Source organism: Mytilus galloprovincialis, chromosome 7 (assembly GCF_965363235.1).
Source record: "Mytilus galloprovincialis chromosome 7, xbMytGall1.hap1.1, whole genome shotgun sequence".
Taxonomy (NCBI): domain Eukaryota; kingdom Metazoa; phylum Mollusca; class Bivalvia; order Mytilida; family Mytilidae; genus Mytilus; species Mytilus galloprovincialis.
In genome coordinates this window covers 8,636,527-8,659,768 of record NC_134844.1, presented here as the reverse complement: position 1 = coordinate 8,659,768, position 23,242 = coordinate 8,636,527, and the positions used below count along the sequence as shown (strand labels likewise).

Below are 23,242 nucleotides of genomic sequence, written 5' to 3'. Positions count from 1 at the left end.
ACTCGTTGGAAGTACTTGATAAATTGCATGCTTATATTGGTGATTGTGAATCTGTTCAAAGTTTTGATTTTTCTACCCTGTATACCACATTGCCTCACATTCTCATTAAGAAAAAATTCACACACCTAATTAAATGGACATTTAAAAAGTCAGAATGTGAATATATATGTTCAAACTCTTTTAGGTCATTTTATAGTAGCAATAAACAAAAAAACTATGTCAATTGGACATGCTTTGATACTATATATGCCCTTGAATTTTTACTAGATAACATTTGTGTTCGCTTTGTGGATTCCGTATATCGTCAGATTATCGGAATTCCTATGGGGACTAACTGTGCACCACTTATTGCGGACCTGTTTTTGTATTGCTATGAGTAACAATTTATGACAAAAATAAGGAAAGACCCATCGAAACAACATCTGATAAACAAATTTAATAATACTTTTAGATATTTGGATGATATTTTGGCTCTCAATAATGACGACTTCAGTATGTATATTAAAGAAATTTATCCTGTTGAACTTACTTTAAATAAATCTAATGCTAACAATGACCACTGCCCTTTCCTCGATCTCCATATCTATATCACTAACGGAAAGCTGAATACTAAAATTTATGATAAAAGGGATGATTTTTCATTTCCTATCGTTAATTATCCATTTTTAGATGGTGACGTTCCCTTGTCACCATCTTACGGTGTTTATATATCTCAACTTGTACGATTCGCTCGTGTATGTAACAATGTTTTAGATTTTAACGAGAGAAATTTATGTATTACTGAAAAATTATTACACCAGGGTTTTCGATATCACAAACTAGTCAAAACAATTACTAAATTTTATCATCGGTATAAGGACATCATTCGTAAATATAGCTCAACATGCAGACTTCTTATACGTTCAGGTATTTCTCATCCGATTTTTTATGGAAATATTCTTTATAAAGCACAAAAGTGTCAGTATTCACCTCCAAAAATAATCAAACCTTTGAATAGACTTATTAAGAAGGGATATAGTTACGATACTCAGTGTATGTAAAGTGCGGATCCTAAAATATCATTTTCACTGTATATGCCAGAAATTTTTGATGTAGAATGATAAATAAACAGACGACTTTTTTTTTTATTTTTGAAGAAAATGAAGAAAATGAGTTAAAAAGTATATGTTAAGAAACACATAATACTAATAAAACAAAGTAAGAGATGCGAACGGGTTTTTTTCGCGCCTAAATCCAAATAGCTGTGAAATATATACCAAAATAGGTGAATATTTAGGACATTTCACGAACAGATCGTGCAGGTGTTTTATAACTAACAGGTAAGATGTTGTTGCAGAAAAAATATTCATTTCAACACAATTATTAAAGTTGTATAACGTAGAATAGGTTTTGTTATTCAATTTCTTCATATTGAACTGAATTCCACTATGATGCTTTCTTTATGCGAGTCATGTTTACTGTCGAATAATGATACTATTCTTTCATTTTCACTGTAGAGCGATTCATTAGTATTGTATATGCGGCGCATTTTCACTGTATGATATATTCATTTTTTTTATCTATTACGGCGTATCTTTTTAAGCATGTAAAGCAAGACTTTAGTTAGCGTGTTTGCTTTGTTTTTTTTTGTACAATCATTATGATAACACCCAATTTAATTCAAATGTAATAATTATATAAATACAGGTTAAACTATGCCGATACATATTGTTTAAAGATGTCAATCTTATTTACAAAGTTTGTATAAACAATTATACAAACTAAGCAATCAAGTCAACCAAAGTTTTGCTTTATATGCATTAGGAAATTAGCTGTAAAGCCTTAATTTAGCCGACTTGCTCAAACAATAGATAAAGTAAGAGACAGATTTGATAAAATTTAACTTACGGAGGAAAGTTTGGTTTTAAAACACTCAAAATAAATTCAATAGAAATAACATTATTTTCAAATGTATTCCATTTTTAAAATTTCTTATGAATCGTATAGGGATCTTTATCCTTGTTTTTTTATCCATTTCCATATCCTTGTTTTTTTTATCCATTTCCATGACACTTCACCACTAATTACGTACATCTTGATAAAGATTGAATCGTTGGTTTTCCCGTTTAAAAGGTTTTACACTGGGGCCCTTTATAACTTGCTGTTCGGTATGAGCCAAGACTCCATGTTGAAGACCGTATTTTGACGTATAAAGGTATACTTTTATAAATTGTGACTCGTTTTGAGAGTTGTCTCATTGTCACATATGACATCTTATCTATCTGTGGCTCAACCCGAAACGAGACGGGATAAAAAGGGATAAAAAACACACTTTTTTTATATATTTATAATGGGCTTAATATGAGTCAGAAAAGAGTAGAATAGTGGGTCGCGTTGGGATATAAGTGTGACGCGGAATTGCCGATTTTTTTGTAAGCGTGACACGTGATAGTCAAATGATTGTGTCGTGAAAACGAGAAATAAAGTATAGCGGGACACGGAAAATTAAAAAAAATGAGAACTGCATAGTATAAGCGGGATACGGGAATCTGATAAAGCAGTAAGCTGGATCAGGGATCAGACCCCCCCCCATGAGACCCCAGAATAAGATATTTTTTTTATCTTCATTCTATTGTTACAGTCATGCCTTCAATAACAAATGTATCCCATGCATGCATTTTTATAGACAAAAGACCTTATGGATATTTGGGGTTCTTTGACATGCTGAATCTAACCTTGTATCCAGTTTGGGGATTTTTACCAAGTTACCGAAATAGCCCACATAGAGGTCCAAAGGGTCTAAGATCATCAAACATGAATTGTAGCATGCATGTTGTGTACAATTACCCAAATGTGCATTGTTTGACCTCTGTGGTAGTATCCACTCGCGGAACTAGAAATTTTTATAAGTAGGGGTCCAATGACTACCTAAGAGGAGCCCGCTCCAGTGATTCCATATAAAAGTAACAAAATGTTTTCCCAAAAAGGGGGCAACCGCCTGTCCCCCTAAATCCTCCTCTGGTATCGAGCTGTTCATTACGGATAATTTTTTTTGTATCAAGGGTGCTCTACTTCACGTACCAATGCAAACAAAAAAGTTCGCCCACACCTTACATTTCATGTTTTAATGACTGTGGATAATTTATGTCACATACCGTTTCACCTTATACAGTTAAAATCATGCAAGCAACAATCGAGTCAAGAACATTTGTTCTACCAAAACTGTCTTTTTCAGAATATGGAAATTGAAGCAGTTGAGGGTACAACTGGGGAAAGTTAATCTTTTATAAGCTTTTCTGTCACCATTGCGTTTCAAGATGCATATTTCTCTGTTCGCAAGTGTATTTATTGCGTGGAAGATAACGTCCTCAAATGTACTCGTCTCTATTTTACACAGACTGCACTTAAACTCCGCAATATCAATCTTTGACTTAAAAAAATACAGAAATATCTTTTAATTTTTTTTTTAAATCAAGGAAACACGTAATTTGAAGAATACAATATGACATTTTGAGAAGCGTTTTTGTTACAAGTTTGAAAAACTATATATTTGATAAAGAATGAATGAGGAGTTTGTATTTCAATTTGAAAATACATTTATCATAAATTCTAAAGTCATCAACTAAGTTTTTTCATTTGTTTCAAGTGCATTTATCACATAATTCTACAATAAAAATTCCACGCATCCTCGAAAATTCCACATCAGAAATGACTGCACCAACAGTGATAATTCATCGCATCTATAGTTAAAATGGATCGCTTTCAAAAATCGATATGCTATATTATGTTGCTTTTATAACACTTATTTGAACTTTAATGCTATGTTTGTACATAATAAAGACATATCACAATGAAAATATGTAAAAACTTTCCTTCAAATCAATTAATTTGGTATTTTCAAAACGTAAACAAATACAGTTTTCCCATGATCCTTTATTCTACAATAGACATACCCGCATATGACAGTGAAAATGAACTAGCTGGATTCCCACTTTATATACACTGATACTGTTGTCAGGTCATTAAAGATTGCATATTTTGGCGTTCATATTGATTCACTTATAGGGTCTTTGCATCGGAACTAAACACATTTATTCAAAAACCAGTTGTTGGCATGACACGGGTTATGTTCTTCTCATATATGTTATGATGGTATGATACTAAACCCCTAACGGGAAGGATTGTGCCTGATGTTCATATGATGAAATCATAATCTTTCAGTCAGTTTAATTGAAGTCTGGAGCTGGCATGTCAGTTAACTGCTAGTAGTCTGTTGTTATTTATGTATTATTGTCATTTTGTTTATTTTCCTTGGTTACATCTTCTGACATCAGACTCGGATTTCTCTTGAACTGAATTTTAATTTGCGTATTGTTATGCGTTTACTTTTCTACATTGGCTAGAGGTATAGGGGGAGGGTTGAGATCTCACAAACATTTTAACCCCGCTGCATTTTTGCACCTTTCCCAAGTCAGGAGCCTCTGGCCTTTGTTAGTCTTGTGTTATTTTAATTATAGTTTCTTATGTACAACTTGGAAATTAGTATGGCGTTCATTATCACTGAACTAGTATATATTTGTTTAGGGGCCAGCTGAAGGACGCCTCCGGTGCGGGAATGTCTCGCTACATCGAAGACCTGTTGGTGACCTTCTACTGTTGTTTTTTTCTATGGTCGGGTTGTTGTCTTTTTGGCACATTCCCCATTTCCATTCTCAATTTTATTATTCAGAACTTTTGTTTTACGAAACGAGTAGTGTCAGAAACAGAATAATGTGAATGAAGGATTTACACGTTATTTCTTATTGTGTATTATCTTCAGTCTGGTTTGGTCGGGAGAAGTATGCTCCATTCATACCTGACATACATATATTTCAATGTAACATCTCTAAAATATGTAAACACATGTTTCAGAAATAATATGATGATTGTCTTGCTTTATTGAAACAGCTTTTAATAACTTTGAATATTTTGAAAGGTCTGCTTAGCCTTTATGGTTTGACGATACAAATATGATTTGATTTTTCCCTTGATATCTGACAAGTTAAGATAAATCATCTATAAATCTATATAAATACTGTCCATACTTATATCTTTGCTAAGATGTTTTGGTTTGATGATACACATTATTGTTTGGGTTGTCCTTTAATACATTACATGTTTCAATTAAACAGCAATACATATATGTAAATATTTTATATGACCTATATCTTTGCTATAAGGTTTGGGCTTGATGATATATATTCTTGTTTGGGTTGTTCTTCAATCAATTAAATGTCTCAATAAAACAACAAGACATATAGATGTAAATATCTTACGTGACCTATATCTCTGCTTAGTGGTTTGGATGATACACAGTCTTGTTTGGATTCTTTCTTATTACCTGACATGTGTTAATGAAACCGTTATGAATACATGTAAACAATAAATATGACCTTTTTCTCTGCTAGGTGGTTTTGGGTTTGATGATACACAGTCTTGTTTGGGATGCTCCTTAAAATCTGACATGTATCAATGAAATAGCTTTAGATATATGTAAATAAGTAATAAAACTTTTATCTCTTCTTAGTGGTTTGGGTTTGATATTTCCAAATCTTGTTTGAGTTTACTGTTGATACCCGATATGATTCATTAAATTAACTTATCATAGATACTAGGAATAAATTTTGTATTTTGTATATTATGTGACGCACATTTGTTCTACAAAAGACGCGTCATTGACGCTCGAATTTTAAAAAAGTATAAAAGGCCAAATAAAGTACGAAGTTGAAGAGATTGAGGACCAAAATTCCAAAACGTTTTGCCAAATACAGCTAATGTAATCTTTTCCTCAGGTAGAAAAGTTTTGTGAACAGTTAGTTTATAGATATAAACATATCAATGATAACAATAAAACGACTGTTAACATGTGTATATATTTTACACTGCTTAAAAAGTCTGATTTTATCGTAAATAGTCTTGTTTGAGTATCCTATGATATCCGACCTGATTCAAGGAACCATGTTAGGGAGCTTATATCTGTGCTACCGATTTGATAATCCTGAGTCTTTTCTATTTTTTTTGGGGGGTAATACATGCCTTAAAACAGCAGTAGAATGACTTCAAATATTCAACAGGACCTGTATCTAGTTGATTTATGGTACAAATGTTGGTCTGGGTTTTTCCTTGATACCTGACACGTCTAAAAACGTAAACAGCTGTAAATATGTGTAAATTTGTTATTGGACGTATATCTGTACAAAATATAATAGGTTTCATGATCTTCAATCTTGTCGTTGTTCTTTCCATTGATACCTGACCTGCTAAAATAAAACAGCTGTAGTTAACAATACATATTAAGTTACGGGTTTAATTAATTTTGATTGTTTTTTTTAATACCTGACTTTCTTCAATTAAAAAGCTATAATTAACGAAGACTATTTTACAGGACCTATATCTCGGCCAAGTGGTATGGGTTTGATGATCCTCAGTCTGGTCTTGAGAAGTATGTATGGATGGCAGGAACCACCAAAGGAGGCACTGATATTATTCCTGCGACCGTATTGCATCTGACAGAGACTGCTGCTATCTATAATACATCCCTAGGACTGCCATTACACCAGAGAATCTTTGTTACTGTTAGAGCTTACAACAAAGTTGGTAAGACACAGTTTTATTATGTATCGATTTTATCTACTCTCTGTAAAATTAAATGAAAAACTAAAGCACTTTGCATGTCATGATTTATATTTTTACACAATTCAAACTGCTATGATGCAATTTTAATATTCTTGTATCGATTACATCATAGTAAGTTCGTTTATTCTATTAGAAACGTATTGTTTTTTTAAATAGAGGAAATAGATATTTTTGTCATTATTTTATTTTTTTGATTTGCAGGGCCGGATTACTATATAGGCAAATTAATACTTAATGAACATTTTTTTTAATTCTTCAAATATACTTTAAAATTCAATAAGTAATAATAAATCTACAGTCACGTGGTTGATATCTGAATGAAAGATTGAAAAAAGTATTTTTCAGCTCATGTCCGCTTTCTTGTGATGATGTGTTTAGAGAAAATAAATGAAATTACCCAGCCATAAGTTTATCAAAATATAAAAGGATTGGATTGCACAAAATCCTGAATCAGTATATCAAAATGAAGTACAAGCTTAATTAATTAGCAAATTTAAATCAGGGAAAGTTGACGGTTTACATAAATATACAGGAACATTATCTGTAACTTAATATTGTACATTTGTCAGAATAAATAACTAAATAAAAATATGTTTACAGGTTTATGGTCAGAATCAACATCCAACGGATTTCTAGTCGACACATCAGCTCCTGTGATAACAAAAACACCTACATTCTCAGCTGACTTTGGAATTAAAGAACTGACACAGGTTTATAGAACATCTATGAAGGTGGAATGGACCGTTGATGATGATGAGTCGTTTATAAAACGACAGTTTCTATCCGTCAAATCTCATATTGGAGGAGAATTCATGTTATCGTCTCAGTCAGTAAGTTATTGTCATAATCTTAGACCAGGGGCGATAGTTTATTTTGTCATAATAGAAAGTATCTATTTGTCAAATACAGTCTGTCCAATCACATATTGAAGTAGAATTCATGATGTTTTCACGGTCAGTAATTATATATAAGTTGCCATTACAATCTCACATTAGTGGAATAAATTCCTGTTGTCATAACAGATGACTTGCATTGCCTGCATGTTTCTGTAAATATTTGGGATTATAGAATAAGTCACTGACTGTTTGTAGGTGTGACTGCATACAATAACGGGCAGTGGAGTGAATACACATTTCCCTAGCCATGTCAACATATATGTATTTTATTAAGATACATCCTTTTAAGATATTGATTTTGCCACATGCAACTTAGTGCAGTGTTGAGTGTTAGGTAACCATCCAATATATTTTGATCTACCGAACACACAACAAAAGAGAAAAGTCATATTGTCCTCACAGCAAGTTCACTTTATCATGTCAATATGATTTCAAATAGATATTTAAATTTATTGTGTGGCGACCGACATTTATAATTTACTTTTTTCGATCTATATGAAATATTTTATGATTATAGTTCTCAAGTTAATGATACAGCTAATGTTTCATTTTATTGTACCTTTTCTAGGTCAATGGTATAGCAAGGTCATACGTTTTTTCTGGACTAGATTTACATGATGGAGTGACCTATTATGTGACCTTAATTTCCTGTAACAGTGCTGAGATATGTGTTACTTCTACCTCTCCTGGAATGTTTGTAGACAGTACACCACCATCTAGAGGTACGTTTGTGTATACATTTAGGATTCTGAGGTGGAACTGTACTAGTTCGAAATATCTTTCAAGTGTATGAAAATATAGTAGATCACAAATACAAAGAACTCCAAGGAAAACTCAATTCGGAAAACCCCTTATCAAATGGCCAAATCAAAAGCTGAAACACATCAAATGAATGGAAAACTACAGTCATACTCCTAACTTGGCACAGGCATTTCCAGATGTACAAATAAGACATACCAGACTGCATAAATATCTCTTTAATATTTTCCTTTTAACAGTCATTTCCTGTTGATTAGGTATGTTTGCTATAACAACTGACCATGCTGCTGATCCTGAACTCCTAAGACATGCCACAGGATGGATGTTCTGGTCACAGAGAGCTGTAAATCTGGCCTGGTTAGGCTTCAGTGACCTACATTCTGATATAGACCATTATAAGGTAGCTGTTGGATCGATTTATATGGGCCAGGATTTGAGTGAGGTATGTAGAACAGACATGAGGGTGTAAAATGGACCCATTATGAAATGAATGTACAATCATTCTCTAAATTAATAGACGACTGAAATATCGATACTTGTTTCCTGGTATTAGGGGAGTGCATTATGATGTGGTTGATTAATCTATTTATTGGCCGTCCCACTGTCTATATGACTCTTCACAGCTCTTCCTAACAATGCATATCACAGGTTAGTGATGTTAAATGCTATGACCCGGCCTTAATAACTTCTGGACATATCACCAACGTCATAATATATGAACTGACGTTTATAAGTTTGACCCAAACTTATCACGTCATTACCGGTAAACTGTTGTAACAAATGAAATACTTATTTCTATCATGCCAAAAACACAAATACAACACGATAAATCGATTATTTAGTTGTGTGCATATTCATTTTGTAAAATATCCACTGCTCGAATCAATATGAAGGGTTTTATTTTACTTCTCGTTTGCTGTGTTCAGCCGACAAAAGAATTCATATTGTCACTCGCAGCTGAGAGTTTACGATATCAATATGAACACAAGGTGATAATCGGTACCTGTATGGAAGGGGACACTAAAACAACCCGATTGTATATAAAGACCAGTTGAACTAAGCTGTTTTTAAATACTGGTTTTACATGTAAGCTCTGTGGGTTGTTTTCTTTAAGGGAATAGTATTTCATACATCTTGTACATGCATATTTTGTTTATCTAGAATACTGATGATAAATATTACCATACAAATACCAACACAGATCATGGCGATGAAGGAAAAGTTCAACTGTTTAAAGTGGAAACCAAAACTTTGACCAACTATGATACACTGTACATATCTGTGTGGGCTGTCAATGGGGTTAGTATGTTCTTATGAATGGGACAAGAATAACTCCTAACGTCTGCTTAGATATTGAAAGTTTGAGTATGGAAACGAACACTAATATTATTTAAAGCGATATTTTTGTGAACAAACATGTCATACATTTGTTAAATGTGTTCTTTAAAGTAACATAACTGGAAATATTTGAAACTCTTGTAAAATTTGCATAACAAATCTGATTTTGTATATTTGTTTTTCAGGTTGGGATAAGAAGTAAACTTGTCCACTCAGCTTTTTCAAAAGTACCTGGGGGACCTCTAGATCTTATCAGGAGATGTGATGCTATGTCATGTGATGGACATTGTGTATGTGCTCCACAGGACCAAAAATGTCCTTTAAATCCAAGTCTTGGTAGCTGTAATGATGTATCAACAAGTAAGTATATCAAGGACATGTGATGGAAATTGTGTATGTGCTCCACAGGACCAAAAATGTCCTTTAAATCCAAGTCTTGGTAGCTGTTATGATGTATCAACAAGTAAGTATATCAAGGTCATGTGATGGACATTGTGTATGTGCTCCACAGGACCAAAAATGTCCTTTAAATCCAAACCTTGTTAGTTGTTATGATGTGTCAGACAGTAAGTATGTCAAGGTCATGAGATGGACATTGTGAAAGTATCCCATGTGCCCAAACATGTCCTTCACTATCCGACAGTGATATTTAAAGGTCATCTGATAGATATTTTGGTATAAAGACGACCTTAAATCCAAACCTTGATTAGTATGAAAGATTTTGAGAACAGATAAAAAAACAAATGTACAGCACTATTCTTATGGTCAAACAAGTCAAAATGCTGAGAAATTCACAACAGCATGAACATGCCTTTCTTAAATGAACAAAAATAAACAGGAATATGTTGCTTTGGAACAGGCAACTAAGGCAAGTTAAGTACAGGTTAACCAAGAGTCAGAGAACGATACATTCCATTTGTATAATTATGATTTATCTGATCTATAACTTCTGATACATGCAAAACAAAAAAAATAAATTTGCTATGTTGGAGGAAACTTATCGAGTTGTTTTTCATTCTATGTGAAAATATCATAGAAATACAATGGAATGATAGATAATCAAAAATTAAAAAAATCCAAGTTTGATGAAATCAAGTGTGACAATAAATGAGAAATGCGTATGTATAAACACTGCATACCATCCAAGAAGAAAGAAACTTAATTTAGGATTGTTTATTTAAAATCAGCTTAGTTAATAGACAATCTTTAGTGTTTCTATTATAAAAGATATTTGTTTATTTTTCATTTAGACAATAACAACAATCTTCTACTGGTAAGAGATAGTAATGGATATTCCAGTAGTGATCAAGCCGTAACAGCTTCAGATAATATATTACGTGGAATATGGCTCGTGTCACAAGTACAAGGCATGAAACCTTTATGGTAAGTCAAGGGAGAACACCCCATGATTAAGCTATTACAGCATCAGATAATATATTGCATGAAATACAGCTTGTGTACCAAGTACAAGTTATGAGAACTTTATGATAAATCAAGGGAGCATTAGCTAATACATTAAATGGAATGTGAATTACCACTTAAGTAATAATACCTTTGTAATAAGTTTTGATATACATTATCAAGTTCTACTGGATCCATGCTTTGTCCTAGTGAATAGTATTATCACAATAATATCATGATAATTGTTTTCCTCAAGTACAAAGCTAGAAATCTTCATAAAATTCATGAGAGAAATCCTGATTGACAGATGTGAGATATTGTTCGTTAAAAAAGTTGAAGTTGTTAGTAACAAAGGTTTCAACACTTTCAGGCAAAGTGGGCCTTTGACGAATTTGTCTATTTTCATGTCCTTTGTTGGTTATATAACTCTTTGTTTACGTTCTTCTAATTCTTGGCTTTCTAATATTCGGCCTGGAGCATTCAAACTGAAAATTCTAGAAAAACAGGTCGGTTTGGGTACAATCAACGATTAAGCCTTTTGTTCTTTAACAGATAAATTGGGTCACTACCTTTAATAACTGAATATCAACATGTTTATTCTAGAACTGCGATGAGGGTTACTTCAGATGACTACACTCAGTTTGACTCCTACAGCATAAATGGCTTCCTTTTACCAGTTTATTTTGGTAAATTCAGTTTGATTCTGCTACAGGTATTCATGACGTACGATCTGAACACAGTTTTACTCGATTTTAGACTTTATTACAGTCCTTACTAAATTCTGTTTTTATTGCAAGTTCAAATATGACGTTGGGTTTTTTGGGGTTTTTTTTTTTACAGGTATGAATGGAGTGTTGGTTACACTCAGTTTGATTTTCCATCTGGGATATATGACCCTGTGGAAGAAAAAGTTTGGCAGGATGGTGGTCAACTTAAGGACTGTATTTTTTCTACTAAACCTGGTTAGTTGTAGATGTTTTATTTTTATACCGTATCTATCATTTGATAGCTGTTTATACTTTTTTTTACTGATATTAAAAATGTTCTTAACTCTTTATAATCTCTTTATTTTTAAACTAGAACCACCAATTTTTAGATGATGATAAAATAATTGGAATAAACAAATATTCTAAAAAGGAATAATTTAGGATTTTTATGATATTGTTAAGAAACTTAACAATCAAAATGGCAAAATCAAACGCTAATACACATCAAACGAATGGATAAAAAAAGTTGTATTCCCGACTTGGTACAGGCATTTTCTCATGTAAAACATATGGATTAAACCTGGTTTTATAGCTGGTAAAATCTCTCGCTTGTATGATAGTCGCATTAAAAGTCCTTTATTGCGACAACAATGTTTGACCAAAACAACAGACATAAGAGGTATACATGTCAACATACGGGTACAACAGTCATTATTGTATTATCATCTTAACCACAATAAAAACAAAGAAATATGTAAGAAGGAAACACAAAAAGGCATATTGAAAAATTATAGCACATAGACAAAAATGAGAGACAAGAATACAAACATTTACCATATTGATAAACACACTGAACACCTACATATTTTTTGAAAAAAATTCAAAGATTTAAATATTACTTTTCTTTTAAACATGTCTCATGATATCAAACGTGTTCAGTAGGTGAAAATATATTTTCTTTTAGGTGACAAATTGGGGAATACTTTGACATACTCTGTGTTTGTAAGAATATGGTATTCAGCAAACCAGTATGCTGTGTTTAAATCCAATGGAATCGTTGTCATGGGACAAGCTCCTGTGTTAGCTTCTGTTAGAGGAAAAACTGTGAGTTTGATAGATACACATATTATACATGCAGATTATTTGAAAGGGTTCTTTAAACGGTAGTTAGATATGGGGTTATAGTTGAATGAGGGACAGGGTTATTATCGTTAAATATGATGACAACAGACAGTGCTGATTACTGGTTGGAACAATGTTTAACTGATTTATACAAAATAAGTAGTAATATGTTGTTGAGGATTTTCAAACACATGATTATTGTCTTTTGAATGACGTAGAATTAATTGGATGAAAACTGCGCTACATTCGACGAAATGTTCAAGGCTTACACTCAAAATTAAACTTATACACTATATATGGATTAAGAATATTATTTCCGTATCAATCATGCACTTGCATTTACCGAAATTGTAAACGAATGGCGAAAGATACAACAGGGACAGTCAAACTCATAGATCGAAAATAAACTGACAACGCTATGGCTAATTATAAAAAAAGAAACAGATAAACAGACAAATAATAGTACACAAGACACAACACAGAAAACTAAAGACTTAGCAACACTAACTACAGTTGATCAAGAACATGAGCTTTTGTGGCAAATGCACATCCTTTTATTGTGAATACATAAAGAATATGCATGTCAGTGATAAAAGAACGAAATAATTGTCAATATGTTTATATCATAGACCTAAAAAATCTTGGTTCTTAAAGGTTATAGAAAAAATAAGAGGAACTACAGTAAAAGACACAGACTTCATGCAGATAGGCAGACCCATAACCTTTGACTGGAGCAGTAAATTCCTGGAGTATGAAACAACTATTGAGAAATACAACATTTATCTCAGTACTTTTCCAGGAGGCGAGTTTATGCTTCAGGAGTAAATTCCTGGATTACTATTAACTACGGGAAAATGTAGTATTTATCTTAGAACTTTCAAAGGAAGTGATTCAAATATCGAGCAGTTTATTCCTAGTCTATGATGAATATATGTATATTCTAACTGTGATATATGCGATATCAAATAGCATTGACCGTATATTCATTTGTGATAAACAGTCACGAACCGTTAATTATAATTGAGAATGGAAATGGGAAATGTGTCAAAAAGATAACAACCCGACCAAAGAGCAGAGAACAGAGGCTCCTGACTTGGGACTGGCGCAAATATGAAGTGGGGTTAAACTTGTTTTTGAGATCTCAACCCTCCCCCGACACCTGCTTTTTATCATTTGGGTTTAAATCGTCAATAAGGAAAACAGATTCACAATTTTCTAAGCCTTTCACTTTAAATACAAATTGATGTTTTCCCAAAATATCTTATATTTGATATATGTTAAAGTTTCAGTATAAAAAGAAAACCCGTATATTGTCTTGAAATATCAGAGTATTTGTACATGTATTCAGCTACATATAGGATAGAAATTGTAACTTTAGACAATGCAATTAAATTCAGACATTATTAAAAATGAAATCATATTTATTATAGAACTGTCAAATACATGTAATACTGTGTAGGCAACCTGAAAGCTAATTCATATTTAATCCAAATTCCAATATAATATTTTTTTAAGTATCATTTGTAAATATATAAGACAGCCTGACTTGTCTGACAGATTTTCAGTTTGTTTTGAGAGGTAAATTTTTGTACATATAGGACATGATATCCTTAGAGTAGCACATGATATTCCTGGAACAGACCAACAGTTTAACATGACGGGTCTACAACTTACCCCTGGTGTAGTCCATTACACAAACGTTATAGCCTACAATTATGCTGGAGCCCACACAACAGCAACATCAGATGGTTTTGTTGTTGATTCTATACTACCTAAATCTGGAATTGTTTATGATGGACTCGGTAAGTTATGGAACTCTTTATAACTGATTTGTCCTATATACTGTAGTTTACTGAATCCAGACCAAAAGCACTTTTTTTTATTATAAATGGGATGTTTCTTTTATGTTGTTGCATACACATAATTTGTTGGAAATATGTTCTGTTATTGCAAAGGGTTATTTCTTTTAATAATCTAATTATCACCGTTGTTTACAGCGTGATTTGGGCGATCTGAACGTAACTGATGAGCCTTCTTATGTAGACGAAACGCACGTCTGGCGTATCAAATTATAAGCCTGATACCTTTGATAACTATTTGCACATTCAAAGGGATTCTAGTTAGTTAATCTTATGTAACGTATGTCTTTGATGCTTTGTATCTGATATAAGCAATTGTTAGTCTATTTAAACGCATTTGTCCTTTATAGGAAGTAGAGATTTAGAGTTTATGAATTCCTCTGATTCTGTGTCTGCGCATTGGCATGGCTTTACAGATACAGAATCTGGTATAGCGACATACTATTGGTGCTTCGGGACAAGAACATATGTAAACAACAGGAAACGAGACAAGACAGAATGTAGTGTAATAGGGTGGAGAAATGCCGGTTTACACGTATCTGCTTCCAGTAATATATCTACTGAAATACCCCAAGGTAACAGTTTGTACCTTCTAGTAATTTACATACTAAAATACCCAAATGTAAAGTGTATACCAATTAGTAGAATGTCTACCGAAATATTCGAAGGTAACAACAATTCATACATTCAAGTGTTACATATACTGAATACCCATAGGTAAGAGTTTATACCTTGAAGTTATAAATCTACTGACATTTTTCAGTATTAAATCAAGGAAAAAAAACCAAACATTTCAACAGCTCATTTTGAAATTTCAAAAGTATATCATCATAAAATTGACATGAAGAACAGATGTCAGAGTATTTGTAGCTGCTGGCAACTAAATCAATACCAACAACAACTGATACAGAAAGTATGCACCTAAAACTTAAAAATCAATTAGTGCACATTCAACAACGAATGTATAAAGTGTGAGTAGTGCATTAACAAAAAGAGAATACACGACCTTGTACAATGCCAAGATGCAGGTATCAACAGATTCAACCGTTGAGGTGCACATGTGTAGAATAATATTATTTACTGATAACAACATCAATATTTTTATCAATGAAACAATATTCAAAGATTTGAATACAGTGCTGATTTGGTAACGTTTAGGAATTTCGAGTTCTCAATGCTCTTAAACTTTTTACTTGTTTGGTTTATAAATATTTTGATCTGAGACTCACTGATGAGTCTTATGTAGACGAAACGATTAAATTATAATCCTGGTACCTTTGATAACCAATTAAGAATAAGTTTATCGAAGAGATGGATAGATAGATGCATCTTATCTCATTTTCTTGACTCTGTAAAAAACATCACCGTGAATATAAGAATGGCCTATTCTGCTCTAAATAGATCGTAAACAGGTTCGACCAACGTTCAAATCATATCTTTGTCTCATGGAAGAATTTATTTTAACGAATTAAGCAGTTTTGCAAAGATACGGTCATTTAAATCCAAAAGTAACTTAAGGCAGGGATCAAGCGAACGGGTTGGAATAGATAAACACAGTGAGACGACGCAATTGGGACATACCCGTTGTCTAAAAAAGGGAAAATTAACAATAGGGAATGATTGGTTTGTATGCTGTAATATTTGTACTGAATATTTCTTAAGCCAAGAAGATTTCATAAGTTTAAAAGTGTTTTTCTTTTGTTTTACAGGAACAAGATTATATGCCAAAGTCTATTCTGTTGATAACGCTGGGCTGAAGTCGGACATTATTGTTTCAGATGGTGCCATCATTGACAAAACTCCTCCCGTTCCTGAAAAATTCATTCATGTTATCGAAAAACTTGGCAATAATACATCATTTGAAAACACAAGTGGAGACGTTATTATGTTTGGAAATGTTACTTCGTTTGATATTTGTATGGTTTCTACTAGTTACCACCCATTGTCATGGATACCGTCACCATTTACTTGTATGGCTGTGGTATCTTCTGATGTTAATTTAGCCAGAGACGGACGATCTTTTCTGTTAATTAGAGGAAGTGTGCACCAAGAATTACCACAAGTTATTGCTGGACGCCTGTACAGAGTTTCCTTCTTCAGTATTCATTTGTCAATAACAGACTCTGTCGCTGCCAATAAAGAAGGATTTATACAATTTGGTTATGGAGAAAAACTGGTGTTTTTAATTAACACTAAAAGTTATCGTAAAGATGGGCATGGAATTAGTTCAGACCGTGAAGAAGTTTCTTGGCATACACACCATTTCTATTTTAGACCGACAGAGAATGCTGTGAATATTACAATCGGAAGTATGGACATGACTACAGGGATATTCTTAGATGATATTTCTGTACAGGAAGTGAACTTAACAACAGGTGCCTCAAGTAAACATGTTCTAGGTCATGTTGTTTATTTACATGAATGGAGTTCTATCCATGGATCCTGGAGTTTCTCTGATCCAGATTCTCCTATCATTGATTACACATGGGCTATAGGTAAGTACTTGTGAGTTGATTGACGTTGTTTATGTTGTAGGTTTTGCAGAGGGGGGTTCACAGATCCAACCAATCAGAAGTGTTGAACAAGTTAACTTTGTATATGTTGTATGTTATACAGAGAGTAGAATACATATTCAACCATTCAGACGTCTGAAACTGATTACATTTGTTTATGTTGTATGTTATACAGAGGGAGGTATACAGATCCAACCATTGAGAAGGGTTGAACTGATTACTTTGTTTATTTATTGAATTTTATGCAGGTGGAGGTACATATATCCAACCATTTAAAATAGTGGAACTAATTTACTGTGCTTATGTTATACATAGGGATATACACAGATCTAAATTTCAACTTTGTTTATGCTGTAGGTTATGCAGAGGGAGGTACACAGATCCAACCATTTAGAAGCGTGGGACTTATGAACTTTGCTTTTAACAACAATGTAACTCTGGTCCATAACACCTTTATCTATGTGACAGCTATAGCTACTAATGCTGCAGGATTGAGGGGCGTGTCATTTTCTGATCCCATACTGGTAGATCTAACACCACCTGATATCAAATATATTTATGATGGTAGAGGTATGTTACTTTATTAAAGGCAACAGTAGCATACCGCTGTTTCGAAAATCATAAATCGATTGAGAGAAAACGAATCCAGGTTACAAACTAAAACCGAAGGAAACGCATCAACTATAAGAGAAAAGCAACAGAAACACTAAATTGCAACAAAAAACACAGAAACGAACTATAAGATAACTAATGCCATTTTCCTGGCTTGGTAAAGAACATTTAAATAAAAAAAAATGGTGGGTTGAACCAGGTTGTTTGGCTAGCCAAACTTTGCACTTTAATGGCAATGTTAAATATAACACTAAAATGACAAAATTACATGCCAGGACTACAGTACAAATAAAGAGAAATACACAAGTTAACAAAAAATAATACATTTAGACATAATAATAGTAATCAAAGGTACCAAAATATGCCATAATTTGCTTGTAAAATTGATTATCACCAAAAGTTATCTTCATTTATTTATGCTCAACATAACGTCTTATCTCTGCTGGTAGACAATTTTCACTAAAGGATTCTACCAGTTAGGTAGCCAAACAGCATGACTCGATTTATGAGTTTCGAACAGCGGTATACTACTGTTGCCTTTATTTACCTGTTTTTTCTTATGACAGGTTATGACGAGGATTTTTGGACTTTTAATTAAGTTGCTGTTTGTCTTTGCTTTGTGACATACCTCCTTTGTTTTTCGTGTTACAGGTGCTGACGAGGATTCCTGGACATTTAATGAAGTTGTTGCAAACTGGGAAGTAGAAGACTATGAATCTGGCATCAAGTTCTGTAAATGGGCAATTGGTAAGATTTTGTCATTTGATATTTGTAAAACGGTTAATCACTCAGCATGCTCAGTAAAACAAAACAATTTTAACTTGAAGTAACTTTAAAAAAGATGGCTTGAAGAAACTAATTAAGCCAAGTTGACTTACATTTGCACTAAATTTGTATATTTCAGTTCAAAATTACACATTATTATGATATATTACGATTATAAAACATACTGCTAGTTAAGGATTACAATGAATTTATGATCTCATGATACAATAGACATCTTTCGAGTTCGTACATTTCCATGAAAAACTTTGGTTTTAGTGAACACCATTCGTGCGTTTAGGGGATTCGTCAATTTCGTATCTATGTTGAGCGAGTGGTTGGAAAACTATATTGCACGAACTATTCGACAAATTGAATTCTAAAAATTGACAATCAGCCTTGCCATCATTAGGAAATTGGGATTGAGTTTATCCGGAACAAACATTGTTTCTAGTTTATTCTGCACAATGACGATCAATAAGACGCTTGATGTACGTAAAAAGTGCAGGGATACAGGCGATCTCTCACTATCTGGTAAATGACGTCATAAAAGCGAGCACAATTGTCGACTTTTTCCCGGTGAAGGAAAGTCTCAAAAATAGTCTATTACTTAGATTGTAGTATACAGGTTTTTTAGTTTCCAAACATCTTGTAATGTTTTGAGTGTACTCTTCACTTGACTCAGCAGTTTGAACCTCGTCAGGCTTTTTGTACTAGCTATTTACACTGCAGTGTAAACTTCATCAGGCTTTTTGTACTAGGTACTTTACACTGGTATAAACTTCATCTGGATAATGCTGCGTTTGCAAATTTACATGTTACACACCGGGAAACATATATTTTAGCTACTTTACACTGCATCGTGAACTTCATAAGGCTTATCCTGCTTTTGCATACTTACAGGTTACATGCCAGGTAAAACAGACTTGCTTGTTTACACGGACATATCATCTTCACCAGCCGTGATGGAATTTGATTACAGTGTTTTAGAAGGGTATACCATCTACACCACTCTCAATTGTGAGAACAATGCTGGTCTGACGTACTCCTTGTCTACTGATGGAGTTAAAATATCCAACACACCACCATCGATATCCTCAGTACAAATGGAAGTTCTGTCCCTGTCCTCTACAGAGTACAACCCTCGAGACTGGTACCTAGGTCTGACGGATACAATGAGAATAAAGTGGTCTGGATTTACAGATAGTATTGGTGTGGAAACATACAAGGTAATGTCTTATGACGATTAGGGTTTGCATACATGGACACAAAGTCTAAATCTTATAAAATAGTTAAACGTTTTAATGTACGTATTGTTGAAAGTTCAACTTCAAGTTTTCGTACTTTATTTGGTCTTTTAACATTTTTTGCTTCGAGCGTCACTGAAGAGTCTTTTGTAGACGAAACGCACGTCTGACGATAACATAAAATTTAATCCTGATATCTATGATGAGTTTATTTGCAATGTAAATATTTTTGATATTTTCAAGGTAAATACTGTTAATGTTTTCAATATTAATAATAATATAACATGATCTTATATGCTAAACTACTCTCTCCACCACTAACAGTTATATATATAATGTTATAGAAATATATGTGAATAATTCCCTAGCCATCTCTATTTCACTGAAAACATCATTAAGGGATAATTAGTACATCATTTATATCTTAAAAGACTGGTTGTAGACATATAAAAAACGAAGCAAAATTGGGTAAATGTTGGGAGAGATGCTAGATCAAGTCCATGGTAACAGTATAATAAACACTGTCTACCGATGTTGCATGTTCACATTTTTTTTAAGTAATGTGTCTTGTCAGCATATTTTAGTGTTTATGTCAAGCCTTTTATTCATGTCATGTTTTCACTCAGTTTTGATGCTAACGTTGTGATTATTTCTAATTGAAAACCAACTTATCGTTTGTCGGAACGTCTTTCATATAAGCCCTTAAACTTTATGTTAGTTTTTTTGCATGACGTTTCCTCTTGTTAATAGTTAAAGGTATATTTCATTCTACCTCACGTTAGAATATGACTATCATACAACATTACTATATTTCAGGTGAAATATCCCAAACAGCAGTCAGAGTCCATGTTTTTCCCAGCAAACCAGGAAGTTTTATTCACACACTTCACAAAGATGTCACTAACGAATGATAAACATGATGTGTCTACACAAGCTATGAATAAACTTTTCCTTAGATCACTGTTCGTAACTACAAATATAACTGTTCAGACTGCAGCTCCCCTAGTGGATAGTAAGTTTAGATATTTTTGTATCGGAAATGTTTTTTAATTTTTATTTGAAAGAATAATTGAAATGATACTTAAAGTTAATGCAGAACATCCATACATCTAAATATAGCAAGTGATGTACATGTATGTTCCAAATAATATTGTCAAAGAATTATCATGGCTTTGGGATAAACTGGAAACAAGAAGGTTTTATGAAATTTGCTTTATTTTAATCCCAATATATGCCAACATTCTGGTTTAGTAAGCACTTGAAATTTTTATAATATGCTGAGAGTTAGGAGGCAATTATATTTTTCGGCTGTGTCTGTCCATACATATCCGTCCTGTTTTTTTTACCAAGATTGCATGGTTCTCTGATCATGGAATCTTATATGGTGATCTGAACTTATTTTTCTACTGACACGTTGTCCTTTGCAAATTATGTTATCTCTTAAACTTGATTGTTTTGCAGATTCCAAGAGCCTTGGTTTATCCTATCTTAACAACGAAATAGTTGTGTCGTGGGGAGACGTTTTTACCTCAGACTATTCACTTTACTATGAGGTATCAGCTGGATCATTCCAGAGTGGTGTTAACATTATACAGTGGCAGTTTACAAACCAGACGAGTATCACATTTGGTATACCAGCAACAGTTAAAACAGAGACTGGTACAGCTATATATGTTAATGTTAGGGCCATTTCTGTAGGAGGATATTATGCACAGAAAACAGGAAATTTTAAACTGCCATAAATTGGTCAGGCTTGGAAATATAAAATTAAATAATTATGACCGTTTAACATACTGAATATTTAGAAAAAGTCTAGAATAATTTAAGACTATTTTATCTTCTTAACTATGGATTCATTATTATCAATGGGGTATCATTTCAAGGCATTTCAAGGTTAAGGGTCACCCATGAATTAAAGTGTAACACAATTTAAATTTTCCTATGGTCTGTGTCTTTAATCCTCAAAAATACATGTTTTTCTCAATCAAAGAAAATAGAAACTTACGAAAATCAAGGATCAAGCAAACTGTACATGACGTTACATGTCTTAGTGTGAATCGGCTTTTGTTTTTAATGCCTTTTATTTGTATTTCTTAAATGTTGAAGTGTTCAGAAGTAATTATCATCAAAGGATACATAATATGTTTTTTGCTGTTTATAGTTATTTTTTATGGCCCTTCAACAAAGTTGTCGGTGCCATATAGTTTTACCCTTGTCCAAAATTCCGAAACTCCGTCATTCCGTCATTCCGCAACATACCATTATACGGAGTTTTTTTCTTAACGCCTTCAGATATTGGGCTGATTTTTGGTATGTGAGTTGACCATGATGAGTCACAGATTAAGTTGAAGTTTCGTTCTGCTCCGCTCATTTTTGCCGAAATTACGGGCTTTGGACTTTCATTTATTGTTGAAAATCACAGTTATACGGACTATTTTTCTAAACTCTTTCAGATATTGGGCTGAATTTTGGTATGTGCGTTACTCATGATAAGTTACAGATCAAGTTAAAGTTTCGTTCAGCTCCGCTAATTTTTGCCAAAATTAAGCGTTTACAACTTTGAAAATTGTTGAAAATCACAGTTATACAGACTTTTTTTCTATACGCCTCCAGATTTTGAGCTGACTTATGATATGTGAGACTACCATCAGATTGTGTCCACAAGTATTATAGAAACTGCAAATTTTCCAACTTTTTGAGACGGGGCCATTCGTGTCGCTTTGACACATCTAGTATTATTCAGATTTGTTTGACATTACAGTGGTGATGATAATGTACACATCTCAAAAGATTTTTTCCCCATTTCGCATTACAATTCACTTATTTTACATAACTAACTCCTGCGGAGGAAAGAGGGACACATTATTGATTGCCAACCAGTAGAACGTATATATTTTAACGTCATAGGAGCTATGATTATATGTTATAGCCCTTATATTTTTATATTTTTTATGTATCCTTAAGATATTGGTTAAAACTGTAAAAAATTTTGTTTGCTATGTTTGCTTTAATTATTATTTCAGTGGTGTTCAAGAATCTTAATTTTGATAAATATATAATTCGACATTCACTAAAAACTCTGTGAGATAGTTGATATCCTATATAAATTGGTCTTGTAATCACCTGAGAACAGTCCCTCTGAGTGTCAACACTATTGTGATTATAAATACATTTGTCATGTATTTTTGTGGTCGGCAGTTTAATAAATTTGATTCATTGTCATTTTGAGGAAATACAAAAGGTCAACCGATATCGGTTTTTGTTGAAAATTAAGGATCTATTTGACCATGTTCTGTTTTTCAATGACTAAAAACTTCAGATGGATAAAGAAATTTAAAGATTGCTGTATATTAAGTTCTTGCAATGTTATGT

At 33.0% G+C, this 23,242-nt stretch overlaps 1 protein-coding gene across 1 annotated transcript in view; it reads left to right on the top strand.

Moving 5' to 3' along the window:
• Positions 1-22,566, top strand: part of LOC143084108 (uncharacterized) — a 66,167-nt gene extending 43,601 nt beyond the window's left edge. Inside the window, exons 28-45 of the mRNA XM_076260515.1 lie at positions 6,404-6,615; positions 7,255-7,484; positions 8,119-8,272; positions 8,567-8,751; positions 9,471-9,608; positions 9,833-10,007; positions 10,898-11,030; positions 11,889-12,010; positions 12,720-12,859; positions 13,532-13,664; positions 14,476-14,679; positions 15,087-15,311; positions 16,446-17,231; positions 17,607-17,819; positions 18,513-18,608; positions 19,527-19,852; positions 20,687-20,882; positions 21,332-22,566. Of these exons, the coding sequence (XP_076116630.1) occupies positions 6,404-6,615; positions 7,255-7,484; positions 8,119-8,272; positions 8,567-8,751; positions 9,471-9,608; positions 9,833-10,007; positions 10,898-11,030; positions 11,889-12,010; positions 12,720-12,859; positions 13,532-13,664; positions 14,476-14,679; positions 15,087-15,311; positions 16,446-17,231; positions 17,607-17,819; positions 18,513-18,608; positions 19,527-19,852; positions 20,687-20,882; positions 21,332-21,612 (3,949 nt within the window). The 3' untranslated portion in view covers positions 21,613-22,566. The remainder of the gene's footprint in view (positions 1-6,403; positions 6,616-7,254; positions 7,485-8,118; positions 8,273-8,566; positions 8,752-9,470; positions 9,609-9,832; positions 10,008-10,897; positions 11,031-11,888; positions 12,011-12,719; positions 12,860-13,531; positions 13,665-14,475; positions 14,680-15,086; positions 15,312-16,445; positions 17,232-17,606; positions 17,820-18,512; positions 18,609-19,526; positions 19,853-20,686; positions 20,883-21,331) is intronic.
• Positions 22,567-23,242: the final 676 nt, after the last annotated feature.